The 23,636-nt window shown below is 39.8% G+C and overlaps 1 protein-coding gene across 3 annotated transcripts in view; it reads right to left on the reverse strand.

Annotated features, from left to right (window-relative positions):
• Window positions 1-478: 478 nt before the first annotated feature.
• LRCH3 (leucine rich repeats and calponin homology domain containing 3) overlaps window positions 479-23,636 on the reverse strand; it is a 62,131-nt gene continuing 38,973 nt past the window's right edge. The window contains exons 11-23 of one of the 3 annotated variants that reach the window (XM_066325918.1): window positions 22,867-22,962; window positions 22,401-22,452; window positions 22,124-22,264; window positions 20,846-20,893; window positions 19,669-19,722; window positions 16,580-16,660; window positions 15,208-15,279; window positions 14,313-14,361; window positions 13,702-13,815; window positions 13,010-13,128; window positions 11,383-11,520; window positions 9,209-9,286; window positions 479-3,974 (exon numbers count right to left, since the gene is read on the reverse strand). In XM_066325918.1, coding sequence (XP_066182015.1) covers window positions 3,846-3,974; window positions 9,209-9,286; window positions 11,383-11,520; window positions 13,010-13,128; window positions 13,702-13,815; window positions 14,313-14,361; window positions 15,208-15,279; window positions 16,580-16,660; window positions 19,669-19,722; window positions 20,846-20,893; window positions 22,124-22,264; window positions 22,401-22,452; window positions 22,867-22,962 — 1,171 coding nt within the window. In that variant the 3' untranslated portion in view covers window positions 479-3,845. Of the gene's footprint in view, window positions 3,975-4,543; window positions 6,920-9,208; window positions 9,287-11,382; window positions 11,521-13,009; window positions 13,129-13,701; window positions 13,816-14,312; window positions 14,362-15,207; window positions 15,280-16,579; window positions 16,661-19,668; window positions 19,723-20,845; window positions 20,894-22,123; window positions 22,265-22,400; window positions 22,453-22,866; window positions 22,963-23,636 lie in introns of those variants that run through there. The other 2 variants (XM_066325917.1, XM_066325919.1) reach the window with 2 other exon arrangements.

Here is a 23,636-nt window from a genome sequence, read left to right on the forward strand (position 1 = left end):
TGAAAAGGGGACTAAACATCATGGCTAAGAGTAAACCTTTCAAATGCAGCAGGGTCAGGAAGCAGAGGTGAGTTTTACACTTTAAACCCAAGACAGGCCAAAAGCAAAGGACGAGAACAAGGAGCAATGGGACTGGCAGCAGGAAACCCCAAACCCAGAATGTATAATTTACACATAACTTATTTATACTTTTGTAAAAAACAAGAGGCTGTGGAGGGATGAGCAAAGGATTCTGTGCAAAATCAGTATCTGGGAAAGTTAAAAATACTCCCAAGAAAAAGCTTCTGATGTGGCTGCAAAACATGTGTAAAAATTCTGGGATTTTCCTGTCCTGGTTAACTATGAGAAGTAGAAAATCAAAGTAGGTCCATCAAATGACAACTGGGATGATGTGGAATGGCAATAAACACCTGACACAGAGGATGTGACATTCGTTGGTGCAACAGAAAAACAGCAGGAAGAAATACTGCACTTCATGTAAGTTTTAAAACTTTATTTCAAATACCCATGTTTTCCTTTTATATTATCAATGTGCTAGAAGTTCACACTACTGGCAGAATACAGACCATTTAAAATATACAATATTCAGACACATTTATATGTAACAGAAATGATGGAATATATTTACAGACATACAGCATGGGGTGAAGCTTTAAAATCCTTTACTCTTCTATTACTTACACGTTTACACTGTTTTCAGAAATAACAAAATTAGATCACTTTGTAGTACATCACGATAGCTATACAAAAGAATTTGTTGATGTCCAAATTCACCTTTTAAATCATCTGTTTCTAAAACAGTTTTTCAAAGAACCATTTATAGTCATAGAGAGGTATGAATACCATTTGCCACCCTGCTGCTACCAAGAACAAGAGGTGCTCTGGTGCTGTCAAGAGTTGTCCCTGGTGGATTTTAAGCAGTGGGCAGGGCCTCTACAAAAGCCTCTCCTTCAAAGGAGGGACCCCCAGCTGCTCTGCCCTGGCCCCAGAGAGCATTAGGGGCTCCCGAGTGCCTGGGCCACGTGTGTGACCTTGCAGAGCCTCAGACACTGCTCAGGGCTCGCCAGGTTCGAGGACGGAGTGTGACACCGTGGAGTCAGTGAACACCCGCAGCACCGAACACGGAGGTGGATCCTTCCCACATTCTCCGACACAAATGCCCCGAAGAGGAAAAACTGTCTCTTCATTGCTTTAACACACAGAATAGAACTTTACACGTTTTCTTTCAAATACTCTTCTCATAGAATACAACAAAAATTGCACATAACTACAATGAAAAATCCCAACCCATTTTGCAAGAGAACTGAAGTGGGTTTGGTGTAACACATTAAATAAACCGTATGATGAAACTTTAGGTTTGGATTTTGTCCTACGCATCTGGACAAGATTTAGTGCTTGCCAGCCTGAAAATGTAACATTACAAATGTCAAACTAACACAATTACCTACATTGAAACTGCCAAAGGGAATGTTGCTCACAATGAAGTACCTGGTGCCAGGGACCCTCTGCCTGGCCTCCAGCTACACATGGCAATAGGAAATGGCAGGCCAGACTTGAGCCCCCGCCCCATTAAAAACTACTGTTAATTAAATAACGAAATTTCCACCAACCTGAATACTGCTAAGTTTCATTTTCCTTAAGTGCTGGAGCAATCACCACACCCTCACAATTCCACAAAGGGAATGGTTTTCTTCAAACACGGGTATTTAAATAGCCCATGATGGGTGTGCTGCTAAATGCAACTATCCCTCTAACAACAGGTGACCTAATGCTGGAAACCAAGACGAAGTCAGTGCCTCCCTCACTCTAACGTGCAGAGGCAAACACACCAGGAACACTCTGTGTCTGTGGTGCTGCCTGTGAGTGGCAGCATCTTCCCCTCAGCAAACAGCAGCAGACGCTTCAGACACCTCTGTGGACCCTGTGGGAATGACCAACACTCCTCACCAACAGCATTAAGTGAAACACAAAAAATACTTAAGGGGGTGAGAATGCCTGTGTGGAGCTGCTCTTCCTGTGAATTCCTGGCACTTCCATTTCCTGCAGGGCTCAGGGCACTGCATTTGCCCAGCATACAGAGGGTTCTCTTTGCAGCTGGGTACCCTTTACACCTTCCAAGTGTTCTTCACTTGGAATGTGACCAACCAATGCCAGTAAGAAACAACTGGAATAATTATGAGAAAGAAGGGATTCAACAATCACCACAATGGCCCTTGAAAAAATATATGAATCAAAACAAAATAGAAACAAAACTGCAAATCAAAAGGCGAAAAATGCAGCCAAGAGCAGTCCTTGGCAGCTCCCACAGCAGGTTTTACTTCTGCAAAAATGACTTTTAGCTAATTTGTTCCCATTTCTTCTTCCTTTATCTGCATAAAATCCTCTTGATGTATTCTGCTTCAAATATATCCCAGACAGGATATGGCTGATGCCTGGAGTTGCTTTCAGAACCTCATGTACCATATATTAGTAGCATAATGTTCAGGGATGCTTTAAATTGGGCAACACCAGACAAAGGAACTGCAGGGGTGGAAAGCTGGATTTTGTGAGGGGAAAGAAAAAAAAATACTGTTAATTGATCTGGTAGTGAGCTCAGCCTTGTCACTAGGACCAGAGCATGTATCTCAGTCTTTATTTTGCATATCAGGTCTCCAGGAAAATGCAAAACTTGTCAGCTGCTTCTCCCACTTCTGTACAGTGAATTTCCATTTTTACATTAAGGAAAGAGGAATGAAGTAACAGCAGTTCCATAAACCCAGCACATTTCTCTACATAAACTCCAACTAATAAAGGGCTTTATTCAAAGCCTTGTCTAACCCTTCAGAGCTGCCTTCGCACAGACACTGCTCTGACAACACCCAGCCCACCTGGGGAACTTTTGCTCTTAACATGATCCGTTCTGTGCCCGCAGGGGATGCTTCAGCCCCTCATACATGTGTTAGCTGGTAGGGCTTCTAATGACCAGCAGGGCAGGCTGGCACTGTTCCCACTGCAGGGAAATCCACAGGATTCTGGTGATCCCACAAAACCACCAGAAGGGGATGTGAGGACAGCAGCAATCTCCCTCCTCTGCTATTGGAAAAGTGTTAAGATAAAGACATGTTAAAACCCAAACTGAAAGTGAACCCAGCAAGAATGCTGATGGGATTAATCCCATTTGAACAGATCTGACTTAGCATCTTTTACTAAGGTGTTTCTGGCAGAGAAAACATGCAGTAGTTTTTCCATTGGGAAAAAAAAAAAAGTGTTTTTTTTTTTTTTCTTTGACTTTTAGTAATGAAGACCTGCCAAGGCAAGTGACAGCTGTAGTGAGCTTCGATCCTGTTATCAAATACTGCAGGCTAAGATTGTGTGATGCAATTCTTAAAATATTATAATAGAAACAGCCATTCTTTGGAGGCAAACTCCATTTCTTTGCACCCTGTGGGTAAGGAAAGAAATTTAAATTTAATCTCCTGTGTGCCACTGCAGCAACAACCTTTTTTTTTTTTTTAAAAAACAAATTCTCCTAGGAATTACTTTCCAAACTCTAAACCCATTTCTTCATCCCACAAGGTCAGTTTCTACAGCTGGCTCCAACAGCCAGCCACTGGAATTACTTGCCCTCCTCCCAACGAACTCTCATTTTTTTAAATAAGGGGCAAAAATAATGATAGTAAAAAATGTGACTAGAAACTGTTGTGATCTCCAAAAAAACGGAGAAATGAAGTAAAACATTCCTGTCAGGAATCACGGAAACTCATTTCCTTAGAACAGAGCTCTGAGTGTTTGGATGCACTGCATGGGCAGTAAAGTCTTCAGGTCCTTCTGCTTAGCCAAGGTAACCCAAAAGGTCCCGGAGGTCTTTACACAGCAGACAAGTGGTGAAGTGGCTGCTGCTTTGGGGGTGCCAGCTCCAGGAGCGCCTGGACAGTCACAGCTACCTGTGTCAAACCCTTCTCTTCTAAAATATGCAGAGGCAAACATAATTGCTCCTGAATGGGGAACAAAACAAAGACAAAAACAAAATGGATGAAAACCACTCAACTGAAAAGAAAAAAATAAAAAAAAAGCAAAAGGTGACTGAAATATGAAATGTTATGGACAGGCAGCACACACACATAGGGGTAGGACATGGGATTTCTGCTTGTCACAAAGGAACCACGACCTTGACTACTCAAGAAAGGTGGCCTTGGGCTAATCCCTTGTGTTCTTTTAATAGAAAACTCTACAAATGAGAATTTGAAAAAGGATTGTGGGAGAAAAGGGGAATAGCAAATGGTCCCCCATCTCTGCCCACACTGAGATGGCAGCAGTTTATGAAACCCAAGTAGATGAAGAGGAGGAAGCTTTGCTTCAATTCAATCAATGTGTTACAACAAAGAGCAGGAGAGGAACCACAGCTTCCTTTCCTTATCACACCTTTTGGAGCTGTGAGGAAAGCCCTGCTGGGGAGCAGGGAATGAGTCACTACTACTCACTCACCTCCTCCCCAAAGTGCCCCTGCTTAGTGGGCAGCCCCCAAAATCATCCTGAGGAGTAACAGTAACACGCAACATGCAAAAAGAGGTTTCAAAGTGTTTATTAATAGTTGTGCTATTCTCAGTCTAAGATGTATTTAAAGCCTCATCCTACAGAAGTCCTTGGCACCTCCTGGCCATCCTCACTCCACAACAGTCAGGATACATGTCCAACAGTTCTCTGTATCTGCAGAAAATAACCCAAGTGTGTCCTTCCTATAGAGCTACAGAGACTATTTTTCATGTGTTATTTTCACATCAACTGGCATTTCTCCACTCCTTGAGTCTTTACTGATTTTTGAGGTTAAAGAAATCCTTCAGCACAAACAGTGGCGGCCAACATTCCTCCCCGGCAAAGCTCCAAGCAGAGAGAAAACAAGTGAGCCCTGACTATAGTTCTCATAGAAAGCCATATGCTCAAGCTAAAATACATTTTTCTTCCAGCAAATGTATATTACTTTGAAAAAAGTGTGCTTTTTGAGAAAATATTTGTAAACTTGAGTAAATATGCCTTATCTTTTTTCCTTATGTATGCAAACAGGATAAGGGGGAAAGGCTTTGGAATGACTCCATACCATAGACAGTAATGACAAACAAAATTTAAAAACTGGAAGGCACTGTTAGTGTAAACCCCTTGCAGCTTTTATCACAGTGTTCATTAGAAGTTAAGAAACACAGGAACCAAGTTCATTTTAGTTCATACCAGTAAGCAGTGCAAAAATAGCTTACTTAAAAATAAAACAATCTCCTCCTGTCAAGACTCCCTTCTTCACTCAGTGATGTTTGGCTCGGACAGAACACTTTGTGTGACTTGGACAGAAGGCAGCAGCTCTTACTTGCTCCTTTGATAAATACTCACTTCACAGTACAAGACCTTGTGAGACCCACATACACATAACACATTTTTACTGCTAGTGACCACATTTGCAACTGAACTCCTGTGTACCTTAAATTGTGTTTCAGAGGTGTTCCAGGTTATGGCTGGAATGCCAACACCACTTGCATTGGGCTTCCAAGCCCTTTAACTGCACTTGCAGATATAACAGGAATTTATTGGAGACACATTTGGAACAGCCATTTCCTGAACACTTACCTGTCACTGGTCTCTGAGCAGAGCTCCCTGAATGGATCTCCACTCTGAGGAGACATGGTCTGTTACACTGATGGGGAGTGCCCTGAAGTTGAGAGGTGTCCCTGAGACATTAAAGCATTAAAGCACCAGGATGCCTTCCCTGAGAAGGGAAAGGCTGTGAAGCTTTATGGAAGACTACCTGAGTTTTGTAAAACAGTGAAGAGTGCTTGTGCAGCTGGGACTTCTATTTGTGCAATTGCATGATACAAGCGTTTCTGAAAATGACAGGATAAGAGGAAGAAGGGAATAAGCATGGAACAAGCTTGGGATGGGGTGCCCAAGATCAAGCGACAACAAGTTTTTGGTAAGTCTTTTCTAGATCACAGTAAAATGCTATGACGTTCTGTAGCACCTGACAGGATCATGAAGATTTTTCTTTCCGCATCAGAAAATTTTTCTCTTAAAAGCTGTTGAAGAGCTTTATTTCTCTGAAATTTTTCTGCTTGAACATTTATAAAGTTCAAGTAGCTCAGGATTCATTGACAGTTGTTTTAAAAATCCTGACTCAAAGTAATACCACAGAGTCTATAAATTTGAGAAATCAAATACTCTTAGAAGCAGGATAAAGGACTGGGGGTAAAAAACCAAACCAGTTAGAAAGTTCTGTGGACAACACCAGACCATGTCTCCTAAGACTGTGAGATTGCATCAAGAACATTGGCATTGAAAAAATACTTCACATTGTTTAACATTTTTTATCAGATAACCCTCAAGCAGTTTACCAAAGTGGTTGCATTTCCCATTTTACAGATGGGAGAACAGAGGCACAAACTGACACTGCAGTTTTCACTACACCACCAGTCAGGAGACTACAGCATGCACCACGTGTCCTGACCTCAGCCCTCGCTTGAGCCCAGGGACAGCACCTCCTCCCTTGGAAAGCATTTCATCTGCTCAACGTGACACAGCAAATACAAATGGGAATTGGGTCAAGGATGGTGGTGTGGGTGCAGCAATGTTTGCACTTCATACTTGTCACCTCTGTCCCATCCGTGGGAAACAAAGCACTTCATACACACGGCAAAGCCCAGAATCTGCTCCCAAGCACTGGAGTGACGGAGGGAGGAAGCAGCACCACTATCCTTCACTAGAGAAAAAAGACCCAGCGATAGAACATACAGAGCGTTAGCATTAGAGTACAGTAAAACACCACAAAGCCCCAGAGCTGAACGGAAAGGGACACAAGACTGGATTCTTCTGAATCTGTCCCCAGGGAAAGAAGAGTCTCAACTGTTCTTTTAACGCTGAGGTTTAGCTGGAGAATGTCAGAAGGGGAACAAAGATTGTCCTGTCCAGAGTGTGTGAGCAGGAAGGGAAAACAGACAGAAAAAAAAAGGTCAGTCAGTTAGCCATAGCAACATCCACGAAGCAGTTATCAGACATCTCAGATACGACCTACACATTTGAGAAGCACATCACACCTGGTTAATTCTCACATAGAAGCTTCAAGACTCCCATTGCAAAGAACTCAATGTCAGTGTTTAGTGCTCAGTGAGGTTTCTGTCACCTCTCCAGCTCCAACATGTAACTATTTCTTGTTAAAACAGCAGTTCATACAAGCCTTAGTGAAACCCATTTTTCTCCAGAAGTGAAGAGGTTATGGGTATCTGAGATGCTGCTGGCATTGAGTACTCAACAAAGTTCAGTCTCCACATGTAACTTAATGAAAACAGCAGGACAAGGAATTATTTATGTGTAACTGATGCTTGAATGCAGCATCCTGCAGAAATGTCCATTACTAATTAGAGTTTAAGAGTTCTATAACTATTCCCATTGTGTGTCTCTTGTCTCCCTTTCCCACAGATAGCTACTAACAATCAGTGAAATCTAGATGCATGGATCAACCTGTTCAGCTGATGGTTTCCTTTGATCCAAGGACTTTAAAACGATCAAAGTCCTACAGAAATTGCTGCTGTGTTGTGGTGCCTGTAATTAGCCCTTTCTGAAAGTAGCCTTCCCCTTAAAAGGCAAGTATTCCTACATGGATCCATGCTTTCAGAAAGCCTATTATTTTTGTAATTAGAATGGAAACAAAATGAAAAACCTGCAGGTAACTTTTCAAGAAAAACATATTAGGCTGCCATGCCATTCTTACATACAGGTACCTTATGTTCACATCTCAGTAGAGAGTTAATGCAGACATGTGAGAGCAGCTTTGGAGTTTAGGGGGGGTATTTTACTAAGTTTTCCCAGAGAGACCCTCCTTGAACTCTTTCACATTAAAACAAGATATATGAGAAAAACAGGAGGGCCCTACACAGTAGGGGTAGCAGATGGAGCAGCCTGGGGTTACAGGGGACTTTTTCTTGATTGGCCTTTGTGTTTGTTTGGTTTTGACTGTGAGTCATTCCAGTGATCTTGTTAGTACTGTAATCCCATAAAAATTGTATCTTCATACTTGAGGGAGCTATAAATAGGGGAGCTGGGATGGAATTGCACAATACCCCAGATGAATTTATATTGTGTAGTTCTGCCGGGATTGAAAGTCCAAAGGTTTTTAGGGGACCAAAGCAGTGCAGGATCAGAATCTCCCAGCATTAACGATCACTAACAACTCCCTAGCCCCTTCCAACACAATTCACCAGTGAGCCATGTCAAATTGCCAGGCAGCTCAATAAATAAGTCATCCTAAAGCCCCAGTGCTCAAATGTCTGCAAGTGGTCTGAAAACACCAGAAAATCCTGCAGGACTGACTCAAGAACTGCCTTTAGATGCAGCTGAGAAATAAGTCATAGGATATACTCCCTTTCAGAATACAAAAGAAACCAGCACCTACAAAGGAAACACCAATGCTCAGTCATGTAAAAAACCAAACCAATTAGTGCACTGGAAGGTAAATTAGAAAAAATATAATGTATTAAAACTATTTGTACTGAGACAGCTGCTGAATAAGACAAAGTGCAAAGGACAGAACAGCATAAAACAGGATTAACTGGACCAACAGGATAAGATGGACTATTTTGTATGTGTCCACCTCCTAGACCTTAAAAGTTTCAAGAGGGGACAAGGAAAGACAGACTTCTATCATTGGTACATAACAAAAGAAGTAAGAATTATGCAATGACAGCTACCATCAAAGAAAGTGATTGTGATTTGTTGGTAAGACAGTAAAGACATTCATGTAAGAGAATTATTGTGAAGAACAGGAAAAGCTTTGGGATAAAAAGCTTTTTTAGGATAAAAAAAACACGTGCAAACCATCATCCAGATTTTATCACACTTTTAAGCTGTCACAAACCAAATATTGAGAAAATGTAACTGGTTTTATAGAACCTGTCAGTTCTAAAGGCAGACTCAAAGTCCATCAGCTATTATGAATTTGATGCACAGTATTTAAGTGAATCTGTACTAAAATATAAAATCTATATACTACACTGATAAACTGTATCTGGCTTCATTTTGCTTGGGAAGACCAGGCAAGGTAAGTCTGATCTATACTGCAGGACAGCTTATACCTGAACCTTCTAAACTTTTAATCATTTTGTTTTAATCCAATATTCCAAAGAATGTTTTATTTTCTGAAGCACAAAGCAAAACTGCATCTGAATCACTGTATCAGGACAGAAGAAATACATACCTGAGGCACACCAATCCTTCTGCAAGCTTCCAAGAAATTCTCCACGTTTCGTCTGCACTTTGCCATTGTAAGTTTAGGCTGCAAAGAAGCAAAGGCATACAGTGCTCTTAACTGGCAAGGTTTTAAAAGATTTTTATTTTTTACTTAAATAAAACTCTTAGTAAATCTCTTTGCCAAAAACACTGCGCTGACATAAGCTTGTCTAATTCGAAGCAGGCTCTGCTGAAGTTTGCTTTTCTTAGAAAACCATCCCAGTTTTCAAAGCTGTTTTATGAAAAGCTAAGTTATGAATGCTGGATGATATTTAAAAAGGAAAGTTCTAAGCCATGCAATATTTATATACACAGCATTATATAAAACTGGCTAAAACTTTTAGTGAGTACAGTATAATAATTTTAACAATGTCTTTTGATGAAATACACATCCATGGGTTCCATGCTGTGATTTCAAAGCAATTTCATGACATAAAGCAATCTAGAGTCTGTTCTGGATTACTATAATGCAATTCTATATAAATATCAAACCATACTTCAATTAACAAAGAGGTAAAAAAATAAAGGCTAGATGAAACCAAAAAATAATGTCAGAAAACTGGAAGTGAAGCTTGCTGCTTGTCAGCCTCTTGTAGATGTGTTTGATGGAGCTGTCCCAATTACACTCACTGGCATTTTTTCAACTGAGGCTTTTTTCTGCAGTCAATTTTCACACCTCCTCAGACATACCACCGCACAGGCTCTGTCTTGTTCCTGCTCTCAAAGCTTATTCTCCTCTGATTCAAGAGACACAAGCTCCGTGCTCCTATGAACACACTTTGGAGCAGCAGGCAGCACCTCCAGGAGTTCAACAGTTCTGTAAGTGATGGGGTTTCTTCTGTTCCCTTCATGTGCTTTGTTTCCCCACCAAGGAAGCAGGGTAAAGGCCAGTGCTAGCTTCTTCCTCCAGAAGGACCAAGGGAGTACAAAGACCACACTGTGCCTGAGGCATGACGTGATGCCTCTTCGGCTCCTGGAGCCACATGACTCCAGGCTGCCTCTTCCTTGGGATTCACATGACAAAGCCATGATTTAATTCCTAACACGACATTCAGCTGCACATCAAACCAGGCCACTGAAACTATCTCACTGATGCAAGTCTCCTGAGCAATGGCTCCCTGCCTTTGCTTGCAATGATCCCACAATCTGCATAAAATGTTGGTGTGTCCAGTTCAGTCGTTCTCAAAATAAAGGGGCAATCTGCCTGGTCACATCAACTCTTAGGGACACAACAACAATGACACACTTGGCAGCCCTGGAAGTGCCAGTGCAGATTCCAATCAACAGGAAGACTCACTCCAAAAGAAGGATAAGTGAAGACTGCGTGCATGTTTCAACTTCTTCCCCAAGGAACAATCTCTTGATTTTTTCCTTACTCGCACAATTTAAAGGTGCATAACAAGCAATCTGCCTGTCCACATCACTTTCAAGTAGCTGATCCTAAATATTTTTACTGAACTTTCTGACTTCCATAAACATGAACTGGATAAATCGTCTGTTATCTCACAGATTTTGACCTTTCTCTAATTGTGCTTTCCCTACAAAGTAGACTGCAATACTTCCCTGATCTCAACAGTCCCCTGACACAGCCACCTTTTTTGCCTGTTATCAGAAAGGTATGATGGGATTTGTTTTGTTCCAGGAGATGCTGTTCTCCAAGTATCTTGAGTGTGTTATGCTAAAATTCCTAAGCAGAGGAATTTGTAGTGCCGTGGACACAGGAATCAACTTAGTCTCTGCCTGGTTTCACTACCTTGTGTAGTGGGATCTTACTTGTTGTAATTCCTTACTATGTTTTCCCGAACTTCTCATACATTTTGATCTTTTAAAATATCCTATTTCAGTTTTCATGCTGAACTGTCTCATTATTTCACTAGTTTTGAAGTTAATGAGCTTAGGGAGGACACGAAAATGTTAACATTTGCTTACAAGCTGTACGAAGTAACCTCCTTTAAATGAAACAAACCCCAACAGAATTTCATTTAGTGACACTACAGATCTTTTTCAAACAGCACAGATGGTTACTTTTTGTCACATACATCCACTGAGGAGAATGCCGAGTTTAGCGTCTGTCTGGATTACAGGGCTTTGCAGGATGTCACTTTGGACAGCTATAAAGCAGTGTCACTGTCACACACTTACAACAGCAGGCGAGGGCACGTGGATGCTGGGGACAGAGCGGGGCCGCACGTGGTTGGCCAAGTGGCACAGAACGACGCCGTCTGTGAGAGCTGCCCCGAGGTCGCTGGGCAGCGACACCTTCAGCCGCGACTCGATGTTCTGTGGAAACCAACAGGGACACACACGGGGAGCTGAGAGCTGCATTCTTCCAGAAGGTTCGTTCTGCACAAGCTTGTACGAGGCAGAGTTCCTGCAATACAACTCTGTCTGTCCTCATGGCATTTCCAAGCAGCTTTCTGAATAACCCCAAGGAAAGCCCTGCGCATTACTGTGGCCCACGGCTGGCCACAGTCTGGGAGCAATTGATTCAACAAAAAACAGTTTTCATTGTACAGCACAGTGGACTAATACAACCATTATTCAAAAATAATGGACGTCAGTATTCCTAACCCTGCATGTCGCCAGAGAATGGTTCTGCTGAGGGAAGTAAAAATAATTGTCTTTGTGGGTTCGAGGACAACACAATAAACAAAAGTCAAGACAATACTTTTGCCTTTAAATAAAAACTGAACTATTTGACATAAACAGTCCTTTAAAAAGAAGGTAGTTAGCATTCGTTTAAGAGAATGAATAAAATTCAATTCAGGCTTTCAAACTAATTTAAAATGCCGTGTGAATGTCACCGAGTTTTAATACTGAATCTAAATTTTGAAGTATTAAAAAATGAAGCTTACCTGGGGGCAGGACAAGAGAGACTACATAGAAAGCAATCTGAGATAACGTGAGAGGGTCTGCAAACACCACCTTTGTTTTATCTAAGGTAGCCTTTCTCCTTTAGAGAAAGGAGACTGTCCTTATTTCAACACTTCCCCCCATAGAGAGGGATTTTTTTTTCTATCTGGGATGCTCATAGCTTTTAAGATTAGCTTCAATAAGTATATTCTTATTTATTGGAAAAATTCAACAATTAATTACAACACCTCAAGAAATCCCCTCATGCTCCACAGAAATAAGTCTGGGGCAAAGCAGGGCAGTACCTTAATGCCATGTGGCATTTCCAATATTCCTGTTAATTGTCATTGTACCTGGGCACAAATAGGAGTGTGGTGCCCCTGAGTAGACAAAAAGCATAAATATTAGAAACTTTTGTGGCTCAAATGTTCTGCACTTAACTAAGGATAAGACAAGAATCAACAGACAGATCTAGAGCACACAAGGAAACCATGATGGCAGCATGACTTGCAGCAGTCTCTGCACTCCATCTGCTTTTCTGTCAGGTTTAGAGCAAAAAAGAATTTTAAAAAAAGACATTAAAAGGGAACTTTCCAGGGAGCTCCTTACAAGTGTGAAAGCTGATAAGGAAGAAAGGAAGCACACACAAAAGCAGACTTCACCACAAAATTATGAGCAGGAGCTGACATAGTTTATTATACAGAATTTGAAGCTGACTTTATCTACCACAAACAATCAAGTGGACACCACTGCACCCATCTGAAAGAACTACATAGACTGTACCACACCACTTAAATCTGGCCAACTGTTCCCCATATTGGTTCAGCAAAACTAGGCCATAAGACAAAGGCAGATTTAGCAGGGTCACAAAATGCATTTCCTGCTCTGCCCACGTTCTGGCTCCTGGAGCACTTACCTTGCGTAGCTGCTCGATCAGCTCCAGCTCCTCCTCCCGCTGTTTGGAGTTTTGTCTCACTCGAGGGTCTGTAGAATCATTAGCAGGAGACAAGGCACAGGTAGAGGACGAAGCAACAGCTAAAACAGCAGCATGAAGGAAAGAAAATCAGTAAGCATGGTTTGGTTCTGTGTTGTTTGCTACTGCACTGCACACTAAGTTCCAGAATAGCTACATGACATTCCTTTTCACAAATTTCTTTCTTACTTTTGATTATTAATCAAATGAATGGTCTGCAACTTAAATGAGATGTCAATACAATTATCTCATTGTTTAGATTTTGATCTTTTTGTTGGCTAACAGTCACGCACAAATGATGACCAAGTTTTGCCACATGGAATATGTAGAAACGGTTCTGTCTTTCTCCAGAAATTGCAATTTTGTTACAGGCTACTGGGCAATGCAAGAATTATCAAGCTGTTGAAGGCTTGTGTGGCAAAGGATGAGCCAATTCTCACACTTCCACAGATATGATAAAAGAATATTGGACAGCTCCAAATAAAACCCTGTTTGTTCACAATGTATGTGATGTCATCTGTCTACAAATGGAATTCTAGAAGTAGTTTGATAACAGAAAACACTGCAAGCCCCAGTTAAGGCAGATATCAGTATAATGTAGCAAAACTAGCTGATTTCTGAGCTATATAACCTACCTTTCTTGGCTTCATCCCTGACAGCTGTTCGGAAAAGGAAACTCTCAGGTCGCTGGGAAGGGTTTCTATAGGAAGGCGGGGCTGCATGGCCAGGATATGGAGGGGAAAGGTGGACTAAACAAATGTGGAAAGGCACAGGAAAGGAAGGAGGAAGAAGGAAATGGTTAGAGTTTAAATAGGAAATGGGTACAGCAATGTGGTAATTAAAAAGAACAAACCAAAAAATTTAATGTAATGATGACAAAATAAATTACAGCCATGCATGATAAAAGTAGAGCAGGAAAAGGCACTTCCAAGGACACTTGCATGCAAAGCACATTCCACATACCAATTCCAACAACTGTTCTGACTCTTGCTGAATGCATCTGTGTGCCAAAGCCTCTATGAAGGCCTAAACCAGCCAAAAGCTGTGCTCTGCCTAAGGACATGCTTCAGCCCTGTTGTCTCTTCCCTTGTGTTTTTCTAAGGAGACCCAAGTAACTGGGTAAATTCTCACACACAGCAGTGCCACAGACAGAGGTGGGAATAGATGCTCCCCTCTCTTCATCGGACAAATAAGCAAGTAGGCATTTTGATCTTATTTTTCAGAATTTTTTTCCTGTCTCTGTTACCTGTCTGAGCAGTAGGTGAGCCAGGGGAGATGGTAGATCTGTCATCACTCTGTGAACAAAAAAGCAGAAGAGTATGAATGGTCCTAATCTGGAAAAGCTTTAACTACATTTTAATTTGCTGTATTTTAAGAAAAGCTTCATCCATCCAAATGTGTTACAGATAAATAACCAGAAATAAGAAAAACCACTGTATGTTGTTTCCCAAGCATTATCTCTGCAAACAGTTTTTTTCTTTTACAGAAATGACACAACTGCTTTTTCTTTCCTTAGGAAAAAAAATAGTGAAACAGCACTGACTATGAAATGACAGATCATTGTTAACTCTTGCAACCCAAAATGAGAAGTTGTGGAGGGGACACTAAAAAACAGGTATTAAGCAGCATGCAGAATTGGCAATACAGCAGCTCCAACAACAATACTCCTCTTTGACACCTTTGCTAATGCAGAACTGCTATTTACTGAACATCTGTCCCCAGTGAAACACACTGCGGTTTCATCACAGTGCTTACACGGACTAATGATTTCTTGTGAGGAATGCATTCAGCACAGCAGTTTCCACAGGAAAGAAAGAAACAGGCAAAGAATACAAGTGCACTTTTGATGAACTCAACTTGATCAAGAGTAAATAATCTTGTACAGAAAAAGCAACATCAAAGACAACCAACAACCCTGTGCAGCAGAGACTGGTTACCATGTTTTATAGAACAGGCCTCCTGTAGACACAGCCTAAAGCTAAGATGAGGTAATACCTACTACAGTTTAATCAGGTGAATCAGGTTCATACCCTACCTGAACTTTTGATTAGATGCTGACAGACTAACACCTGTTAAAACCGATGTCTGGATCCAAGATTTTTTTGTTGGCTCTAGTGGTGAATGATAATAGCAAGAGATACCTTGACAGGACTGAAGGTAGAGGCACTAGGCAGGGTAGTAGCACAGCTTTCTTGGTTCAACCCTGAGAGTGACTGAATGCAGAAAGAAAGAGAAGGCAGTGGCAGAGTTAGCAAGTAGCTGACAGGTCATACACAAAGGTGGAATGCAGCAAAGTGAAAAATGAAGAGGTGATCGCGATCACATTCTCAGAAATGCTCAACAGGCAACACATAAATACTTGCTAAACTATTGTTCAAGCCTTCCTACCTTCCTGAGTTTTCTGGGAGGTACTGTGCTTTTTTTACATATAATACAGTGACATTAAAAACAGAATTAAGAACAGTAAGTGAGGCAAAGCTTCTTTAGTATCACCTATGTCATCAGAAAATAGGAACTTTTACCCTACAACAGTCCATTCTCAGCCACCACTAAAAATAAATAGCTTTATTTTTAATGTTTTGAGGATGTTATGCATGTCTGAAAAATCAGAGAAACCCATATACAAGTGGCTCAGTAATACACACTTTGGATCTGCCACAAACACTAAAAACTGGTCCTTGTGATTACACATAAAGTAAGTGAGATTCTGTGCGTAGAACCTCACTCTTGTGGAAGTGAGATCAATGTCAGCATTTACAGCATTGCCACAAATAAAGTGCAGTCACACTTTAATTATGACCAATATTAAAACCAGCCAAATAAACAACTTTTCCTGTTTATAAAACAGGGACTGTAGTTGTGCCCATCTGTCACTGACAAGTGGATCTAGAAGGCCAGATCCTGTGTCCTATTGAAAGCACCATCAAAACTTGAACATTTGAGGACTAAATGGCTCACTATGCTTTCTGAAACAACATTCAAATAGCAAAGCCACAGTTCAGCACAGGAAATAACTTCAAGTGACACCTAGAAATTCTACAGGTAGTGAAAGACACATATGGGAGTTAGTTTTTAAAACATTTGCAACTATTCTGCTACTTCAGAACAGTACAGCCAGAGGGACTAGAAGGGAAGGTTTACACTCAGGGCAAGCCTTAAATAAAAATGTTTTTAGGCCCTGTGCAGACTTACAGCTGATCCTCAAGACTGCCTCTTTCTCCAGTGCAGGACAGAGCCAAAATGATAGGGCTTTTTAATTTTTTAATGAGTTTCAAATATTAGTTGATTTAGACAACACATTAGCTTGCACATGAGAACAATAAAATAAACCAGAACTAGGTGGGCTGTAACATCAATGTATCTGCTTATTCCTGTACGAAAAGAGCAGGGCAAGCTTGACATAGACTAACAAGAAGTGGTCACTATGCACACACCCAGCAGCGGGCAGGGAAAGGGACATGGCACAGCACAGGGAGGGACAATCACAACACCAACACACCACATGCTCTTCACCTGTTTGCGAGTGCCTGGCCTCCTTTTAATGGTATTGGTGTTATTGTCAATCTCAAACACAAAGAGAGGCTCAAAGCCATTCTGTCAGGGACAGTAAGGGAAGAAAGAGAGGTAAGAAAAGAAGTAGTGAGGCAAAGAATGACTGTGAGAAAAGGCAGCCACAACACCAAAGGAGCGAGGATTCTGCAGTTCAGACTTACACCACCCTCTGCACATGCTGCACGCAGTGTTTAGGTCTAGCACTGTCGTCACAAAAATTTCCCTGTGCCAGAAACAACTGCAGATACAGGGAGTGCCAAAGGAGAGCCCAACCAGAACCCTGCATGAACCAAATAAGGATATTTTAAGGGAATTCGGTTATTAAACATTTGAATATACAAATGAATGCCAAGGGTCTGAGAGAAAACTCCAGGGTAGAAGTTTGCGTAAGTCAAGCCCTGCTTACTTTACCCATACCATTATTATTTGTAACACTCTGGTGCTTAACCTAAACTTAGTCTTAAGTTAAGATGTTTCACAGATCCTATGTGCTAGCAGTAATATTGACAGCCTTAGGCCACATTGGAGACCACAACAAGAAAACAACACGAGGAAGGGAGCACAAGGCAGCAGTGACACAAAGGTTATGAGAGGAAGAGGTCACAGCAGCTGCCTGACGCTTCTGAAGTATCTTGTGGGCTTCCCAACAGAGGAACTGAGCAGCAGTTGGAGAGAATATTTTGGTTTTTTTCCCCCCTTTGATAGTACTGACCTTGTAAGGGATAGTACAGGAGAAATGAAGAAGGTATTTGGAGAAAAATGAGGTTTAGAAGCAATGAAGGCTGAAATCATTAAGCAAGTCTGAAAGCTTGAGATCAGTTCTACAAGTAATCTCCATTGTAACAAATGGAACTACCCTTGTGAGAACAGGAAGAGGTTCTGACTAACACAAAACTTATTTTCTAAGACAAGCCAGTGATTACATTTCTTCAACAACATTTTAGCCTAGTTATCTATCACAGATCAACCCAAAGAAATCCACCACAGCGTGCAATGAAGTTCTACATCCTGACTCCACTTCAAATTACAGGTATGCAGGAGGAACTACAGTTAAACTGAACTATTAACATTCACAGAAGGTAAGGGCAATCATTCTGGGACTTCAACAGTCCTGATGTTGTTTATAAGCAGAAGGAAATGGTCAGAGTAACCTGTGCAACATGAATACATTTTAGTTTTAATTATTGATTAAAGGCAACAACAAGACGACCAGAAAAAAACACTAAAGATTCTTAAAAGGAGATTCACAACTTAATTTTTTTGTTAAAGCAGTAACAATGCCAGAAGAGCAAAGCAGTAAAATAAAAGCTCACTTGCTTTATAAATACATATTAGATTTAGTACTTTTAAAAGCTTTTCCTTATGTCCTCAGAAATTAGACCTAGCTAAATTTCAAACCCATAAGGATAGGGAAAATGTCAAATGAAATGCAATCGAATATAAAAAGGTAAAAGCAATGTAAACTCTTACAGTATTTTCAAAGCAAACTGATGACCATTTCCTTGATGTTGAACAAGTGCTTACTTGTTTACTTGTAAAATACATTTGTGTAAACAAAAAATGATACAAAATCATGAGCTAGTATGGGCCTAATATTCCAGTTACGGTAACTGCCAAAAACAGCTGCCCTGGCATATGTGACCATTAGGCACAGTATGGATTTCCATAACAGAAGAGAGCTGCAGATCAGAAACCCCAGCATTTCACAGACTATTATAATTCAAGTGCTGCTGAAAAATGTGGGGAACCAAAAGAAAAATGATCAAAGAAATTATTGCTTTCAATCCTTCCTTGCCAGCCTGATCACTCTTTTTGTGAAGGAAAAGGATGTTACTTGGTTGAAGACAAAAAAGGAAACAAATAACAATGGAAGACCGTTTCAATGTAATTTCTAAAAATTCTGTATCTTACTTTACAACAAAAGTCATGTGATCACACAATCAAATAGAAGAGGGGTTCTTCTAAAATACACTCTTTAAAAATGTCTTTAAAATACATTCCAAAGATGAATTCATTGACAACAGGGAATTATCCCAACCCAAATTACTTGCTTTTTATGACGAACTATGAAAGCACATTTTAATATGCTCATTGATAGTGATTTCTCTAAACAGCCACACGATTATTAAATTTCTCTCTAACATTTTAAGCTTTATTTCTCACCCAAAAAGTCTTATGAAAGCAGAAAACCCAAAAAGTCTGAATAAAGACACAGTAAATATCTTGAACAACATGTTCAGGAGAGACACACACTAATCAAGAGCACTGCCTAAAGAAAATTTAGGCAGATAATGGAAGCACATAAATCAAGAAAATAAATTCTAGGCATGCAGTCATGCAACAGCAGGCAAATCAGGTGTATTTTTAATCTTCTAGACATGGATTATGACATTAATTAGATTTTTTAGTTATGCTACATTGCTAAGATGCCACAAAGGAAGAAATAGCATAAAACATGAATTATGCACATACATGTTTTTATTTTTGGTAAGTGTTCAAAAATAGATGATTTTTAAGATAATAAACAATAAAACTGTATGAGGTGTATTTCATGATTTGTAGCATTCATAAGGAGAACACTTTTTTCTTGTGCCAAGAATTTCTAACCTCCATGTGCAGGACACAGACAAGTTAAAGTAGAAGGGTGCACTAAGCATTAAAATTGCTTACTTGACACTGAAGAGCACATCAATTATGAAACAAGCTGAATGGAGAAGAAATCAAACCAGAACAACTAGAGGTGAATTTTTCATTCTAGAAACTGATCTTTACTATCAGTAATTTTCTTCTGGTCTCAAAAAAAAAATATAAGCTTTAATTACTTTGTGGAAGAACATGATTGAATTATTAGCAAATGTCTGTCAGCAAAAATGTCAACATATCATAACATCATAGTTCATAGCTAAGCTACTTTTCAAAGAAGATGGTCATGTTTTATGCTATTTAGATTAGCTCTAAAACAGTTGGTCTAATCTGAGACAATCATAACATTGTCATTTCTATGCTCTAGAATCTGCCACAGAAAAAGGCCATTACGTGCAGGATCTTACCACTAACAAGGCACTATCATCAGTATGCTGAGACCTTCTGGATGGAAAGGGACACTGGGAGGTGGGAGAGATGGAGCAATGTCAGAAACACACACAATGTCAGAAACACACAGTATGTGAACAGACAGACATTTTGGAACATGTACTGCTTGCTTGTAGCACTGTGAGGCTCTTTAAAACAATCCATGAACTATCTGTAACTCTGTAGGAATACACAGCCACATGACCCAGGAATGACAGTGCAGTCATATTATTTAAGGAATCAATCATTCTGCTTTCTGTGTTGTGTCAAGCAAATACAGAACACTATGCATTCATAGTGCTTACTCTGGTAGAACAAAGAACCTTTCAGAAGAATAAATTAAGAACAGAAAAACATTAAAAAGAAAAAAGGAGCAAAAACTATTTCAATTACCCCATGGTTTGGTAATTTTCTAACAAGAAGAGTTAGTTGGAAAATGCTGCTAAAGAACTATCATATTCATTACAATATTAAAAATTTTGATCTGATTAACACTTCCAAGTGAATTATCTTTCTCTGGACAAAAGTGGGGATGGGAAGCAGTGGAAAAGCTGTCACTATGCAGAAATCTGATGCAGAGAGTGAACAGATGTTACTGGCTCAGCTCCGTGTACTTTAAAGACTGAGCTTTGTATGATTTGTGCTCCTGGTTTTGATTATAAAAACTGTATTATTATAAAACTATAGCAGAAAAAAAAAAACCTTAAAAAAATATTTATTCCTTTTTCTGACAGCCCTCAAAATTCTAAAGCTTAGTATTTCTGGGACAACTAGTGATCTAATAACAGGAAACTGGGAGAAAACTGATCAGTGAAGGATGACTGTGACAAACTTGACTGAACATGCCTGTTAGAATATAAACTGTATTGCTCACAAGGAGCAGTTTAAAATGGAATATGAAATGTGTTTTCTGCAGAGAACATAGAAAACATACAAAAAAATAAAACAACACACTTCAACAGGCAATCTATATGAACAGAAGAAAATACTAGACTGACCCTATAAAAAAACCCCAACCCAAGGTTTAATAATATGTGAAAAAACTATGCTATAATCCAGTTTTGAGGTGTTTTCCACAATGAAAAAAAGAACTCTGATGGAGAGCTAAGAATTTAAGTGCTGACATCCATACTAATGCTCTTATTGGACTCTTACCTCACTATCCATTGGACTTTGTTTCTGAGGACTTAAGGAGGCTCTTTGCTATACAGGATAAGAAAAAATTAAATTTAAAATAATGTCACAGAGAAACTGAAGCTCAGAACAAACCAGCATAGTTTAAAAGTGTTTTAAAAGAGAAGTCTTAGTTTTGAAATAGAACATGCATTGGGGAAATTGCAAACTTCACTGAGCTGAAGCTTCCATAATATTGGTAAAAAAATCAGCCGTTATTCCACACTCAAACAAACAAAAATTTCAAATTATGCACATGAAAGATGCATAATAAATCCAAAATACAACTGAAGGCAGGAATTTAACTGCTGAGAAAAAAGTGGTCATGAATAACAAAGGAAAGAGAAGAAAAATACCCCAAAACCAATCCCAAACCAAAAAACCCAGGAGACTCATCAATGAACAACATGCGTCCTATAAACTTCATCTTAAACTAAAAGACTGTACTGAATCTTCAATAAGCAGCTTTACTACAAAATAGTGCCAGAGGCCTAAGAATAGTTATTGCTAATGAAAAGCCTAGTTTCAGGCAGTTAAGACCCTTTTTCTAAACTAACTTTTTATGTTAAATATAAGCAATAAACCATTCTTTGTAGACCACCCTAACTCAAAATAAATATTAACCATAACATTTCTTAAATTTGGGTGAGGGTGAGATTCAGGTAAGTGACGAGAGCAGCAATCAGTAAAACAAATTTAAATCAACTATCATATAAATAGACTGGCATGTTAAGCAGAAGACTTCATATTCAGTGCAGAGACAGAGAAGACTCAGTGTTCAGAGTGAGTGCCTGATGTACCATAGGTCTGCATTCATGCTTTACCCAGAACTAACTTATTTTATTATCACAAAATAGCAAAACGTATCAGGCAGCATAATATTTTTGTGTATATAATTATTTCCTCCCTGCCAAATTTATCTTCAAAATTAAACTGCCTCTATGTCTGCTCAGATACAGTCTTCTTTCTTAAACCACTCCCATCACATCTACACAAATGGAGAAAATGAGGTGAAATATGCAAAAATCAAAATTCTTTGTAACAATCATATTTTGGGTAAGTCTTCCATCTTTCTCCTCAGTTCTAGCTTTGCCTGTGTTAAGCTACAGCACCAACACTTAATGGACTAAAACGCTATTTGTCCAAATCCTTTATAAAGTGCCAGGAGCGTAAGATACAATTAGTAATTACCATGGCAATTAGTTATAATTAAGGGATTTAGGAAAGATAAAGTATGGAGTAGGCAGTAAAAGGAGGCACCTTAACAAAGTCAAAGACAGCTTCTCTCTGAATCTGCTTAGTTCTCATCCTCTCCTCCTCGTACTGAAGGGCTGCCAGCTGGGCCTCCCGGCGGGTGCGCTCAATGTGCCGGCGGTGCAGCTCAGAATCTGTGTTAGGCACCTGCAAACAAACAGGGCATCAGGCTGTGAAGTCAGAGCTGCAGGTGGGTTATGGAGAAACAGGCCACATCTTATGGATAACATTAGTTTGGTTTTGCACCAAACTCATTCAAAACTGTTCAAATTCTATGTGTTACCTGGGTGTGGTGACTTGATAGCGAGAGAAAATAAGGTGAATCAGGCAGGGGTCTGACAAATGCAAAAACAGAGAGTAAGCAGACTTTTAATCTTAAATCTAAACATTTTGCATATATAAACTGCCAGTGACACTCAAATATCTGATCAAATCAGAAGAATAACTGTCTACTAACAGCTTGATAATGATTAGCTCACTGAGAATTACAGATTTTGTGAAGTAATTTCTATTTCTTCTCCTGAATTGTAATAACATTTTTTTTACAGCATAAGATGTACTGGTGGGATTGTACATTTGGCCTACTACACTGAGATAGTCATAACTTCATACTCATTCTCTAAGACTAACCAGACCAGGAATTTTTCACATGATCCACATTTAGAGGAACAACTGGATAGTATGGTTATTTAAAGGAGGAGAAAATAATAAAATGAATCAGCAGAAACACTCAGTTTCTTTTTCCCTACCTCTCTGTCCTGTCCACATAACTCCTTAGTACTTGGTGATGCTCTCTGTCCTGCATCAAATTTAGAGTTTCAGGTCTTCGTAATTCATCTGTATCCCTGCAGGTAAGATACCAGATGGAAGGGGGTTTGGCCACTGATGCACATAGAGTACTGTCAAATTAATTCTACTCTAGATTACAACTGTTTCTGTGAGAGAAATGCCCAAACAATTAGCTTCAGGTAATCACAAAAGTGAAATCTGGACTAAAGAAATCACATTGTGATACCAAGTCAGATTACAAGTGCTGCAATTAAACATAACTTGCTTAATTAACAATGGTTTCAAAATACACAAAGATGAAGTCTCTCTTTTAAGACAATATTTGGGTTATTGCAGTCCTTATTCTGCTCTGGAAAGAGCAGGATTATTTTTAAACATCAGGATCCTTTGGTATTTTCAGCACAAACCTACTCACCTCAGCAATCAGGTGACTGCCAGTGACACAAGCCCTCAAAGTCACAAGGTAAACAAGAACCCATCTGGCTCTTATCCATCACATCAACCATAAGAGAGAAATTTTACCATCAGTTCTTTGCTAGAAGGCAGCTGTTAGCACTGAAACAATTCCCAAGGTCCACAGTCTACAGCATGCACCCTGACATATTGCTGCTTAGAAAAAAAGTTGATGGAAAAGAAGGAGCTCACTCTTGACAGCCTAAACTCTGTGACCTTCGCTCCTGGGGCAGCATGGAACACAGACACACTTAACCATGCATTTCCAAAAAATATC

Source organism: Sylvia atricapilla, chromosome 10, assembly GCF_009819655.1.
Source record: "Sylvia atricapilla isolate bSylAtr1 chromosome 10, bSylAtr1.pri, whole genome shotgun sequence".
Lineage (NCBI taxonomy): Eukaryota > Metazoa > Chordata > Aves > Passeriformes > Sylviidae > Sylvia > Sylvia atricapilla.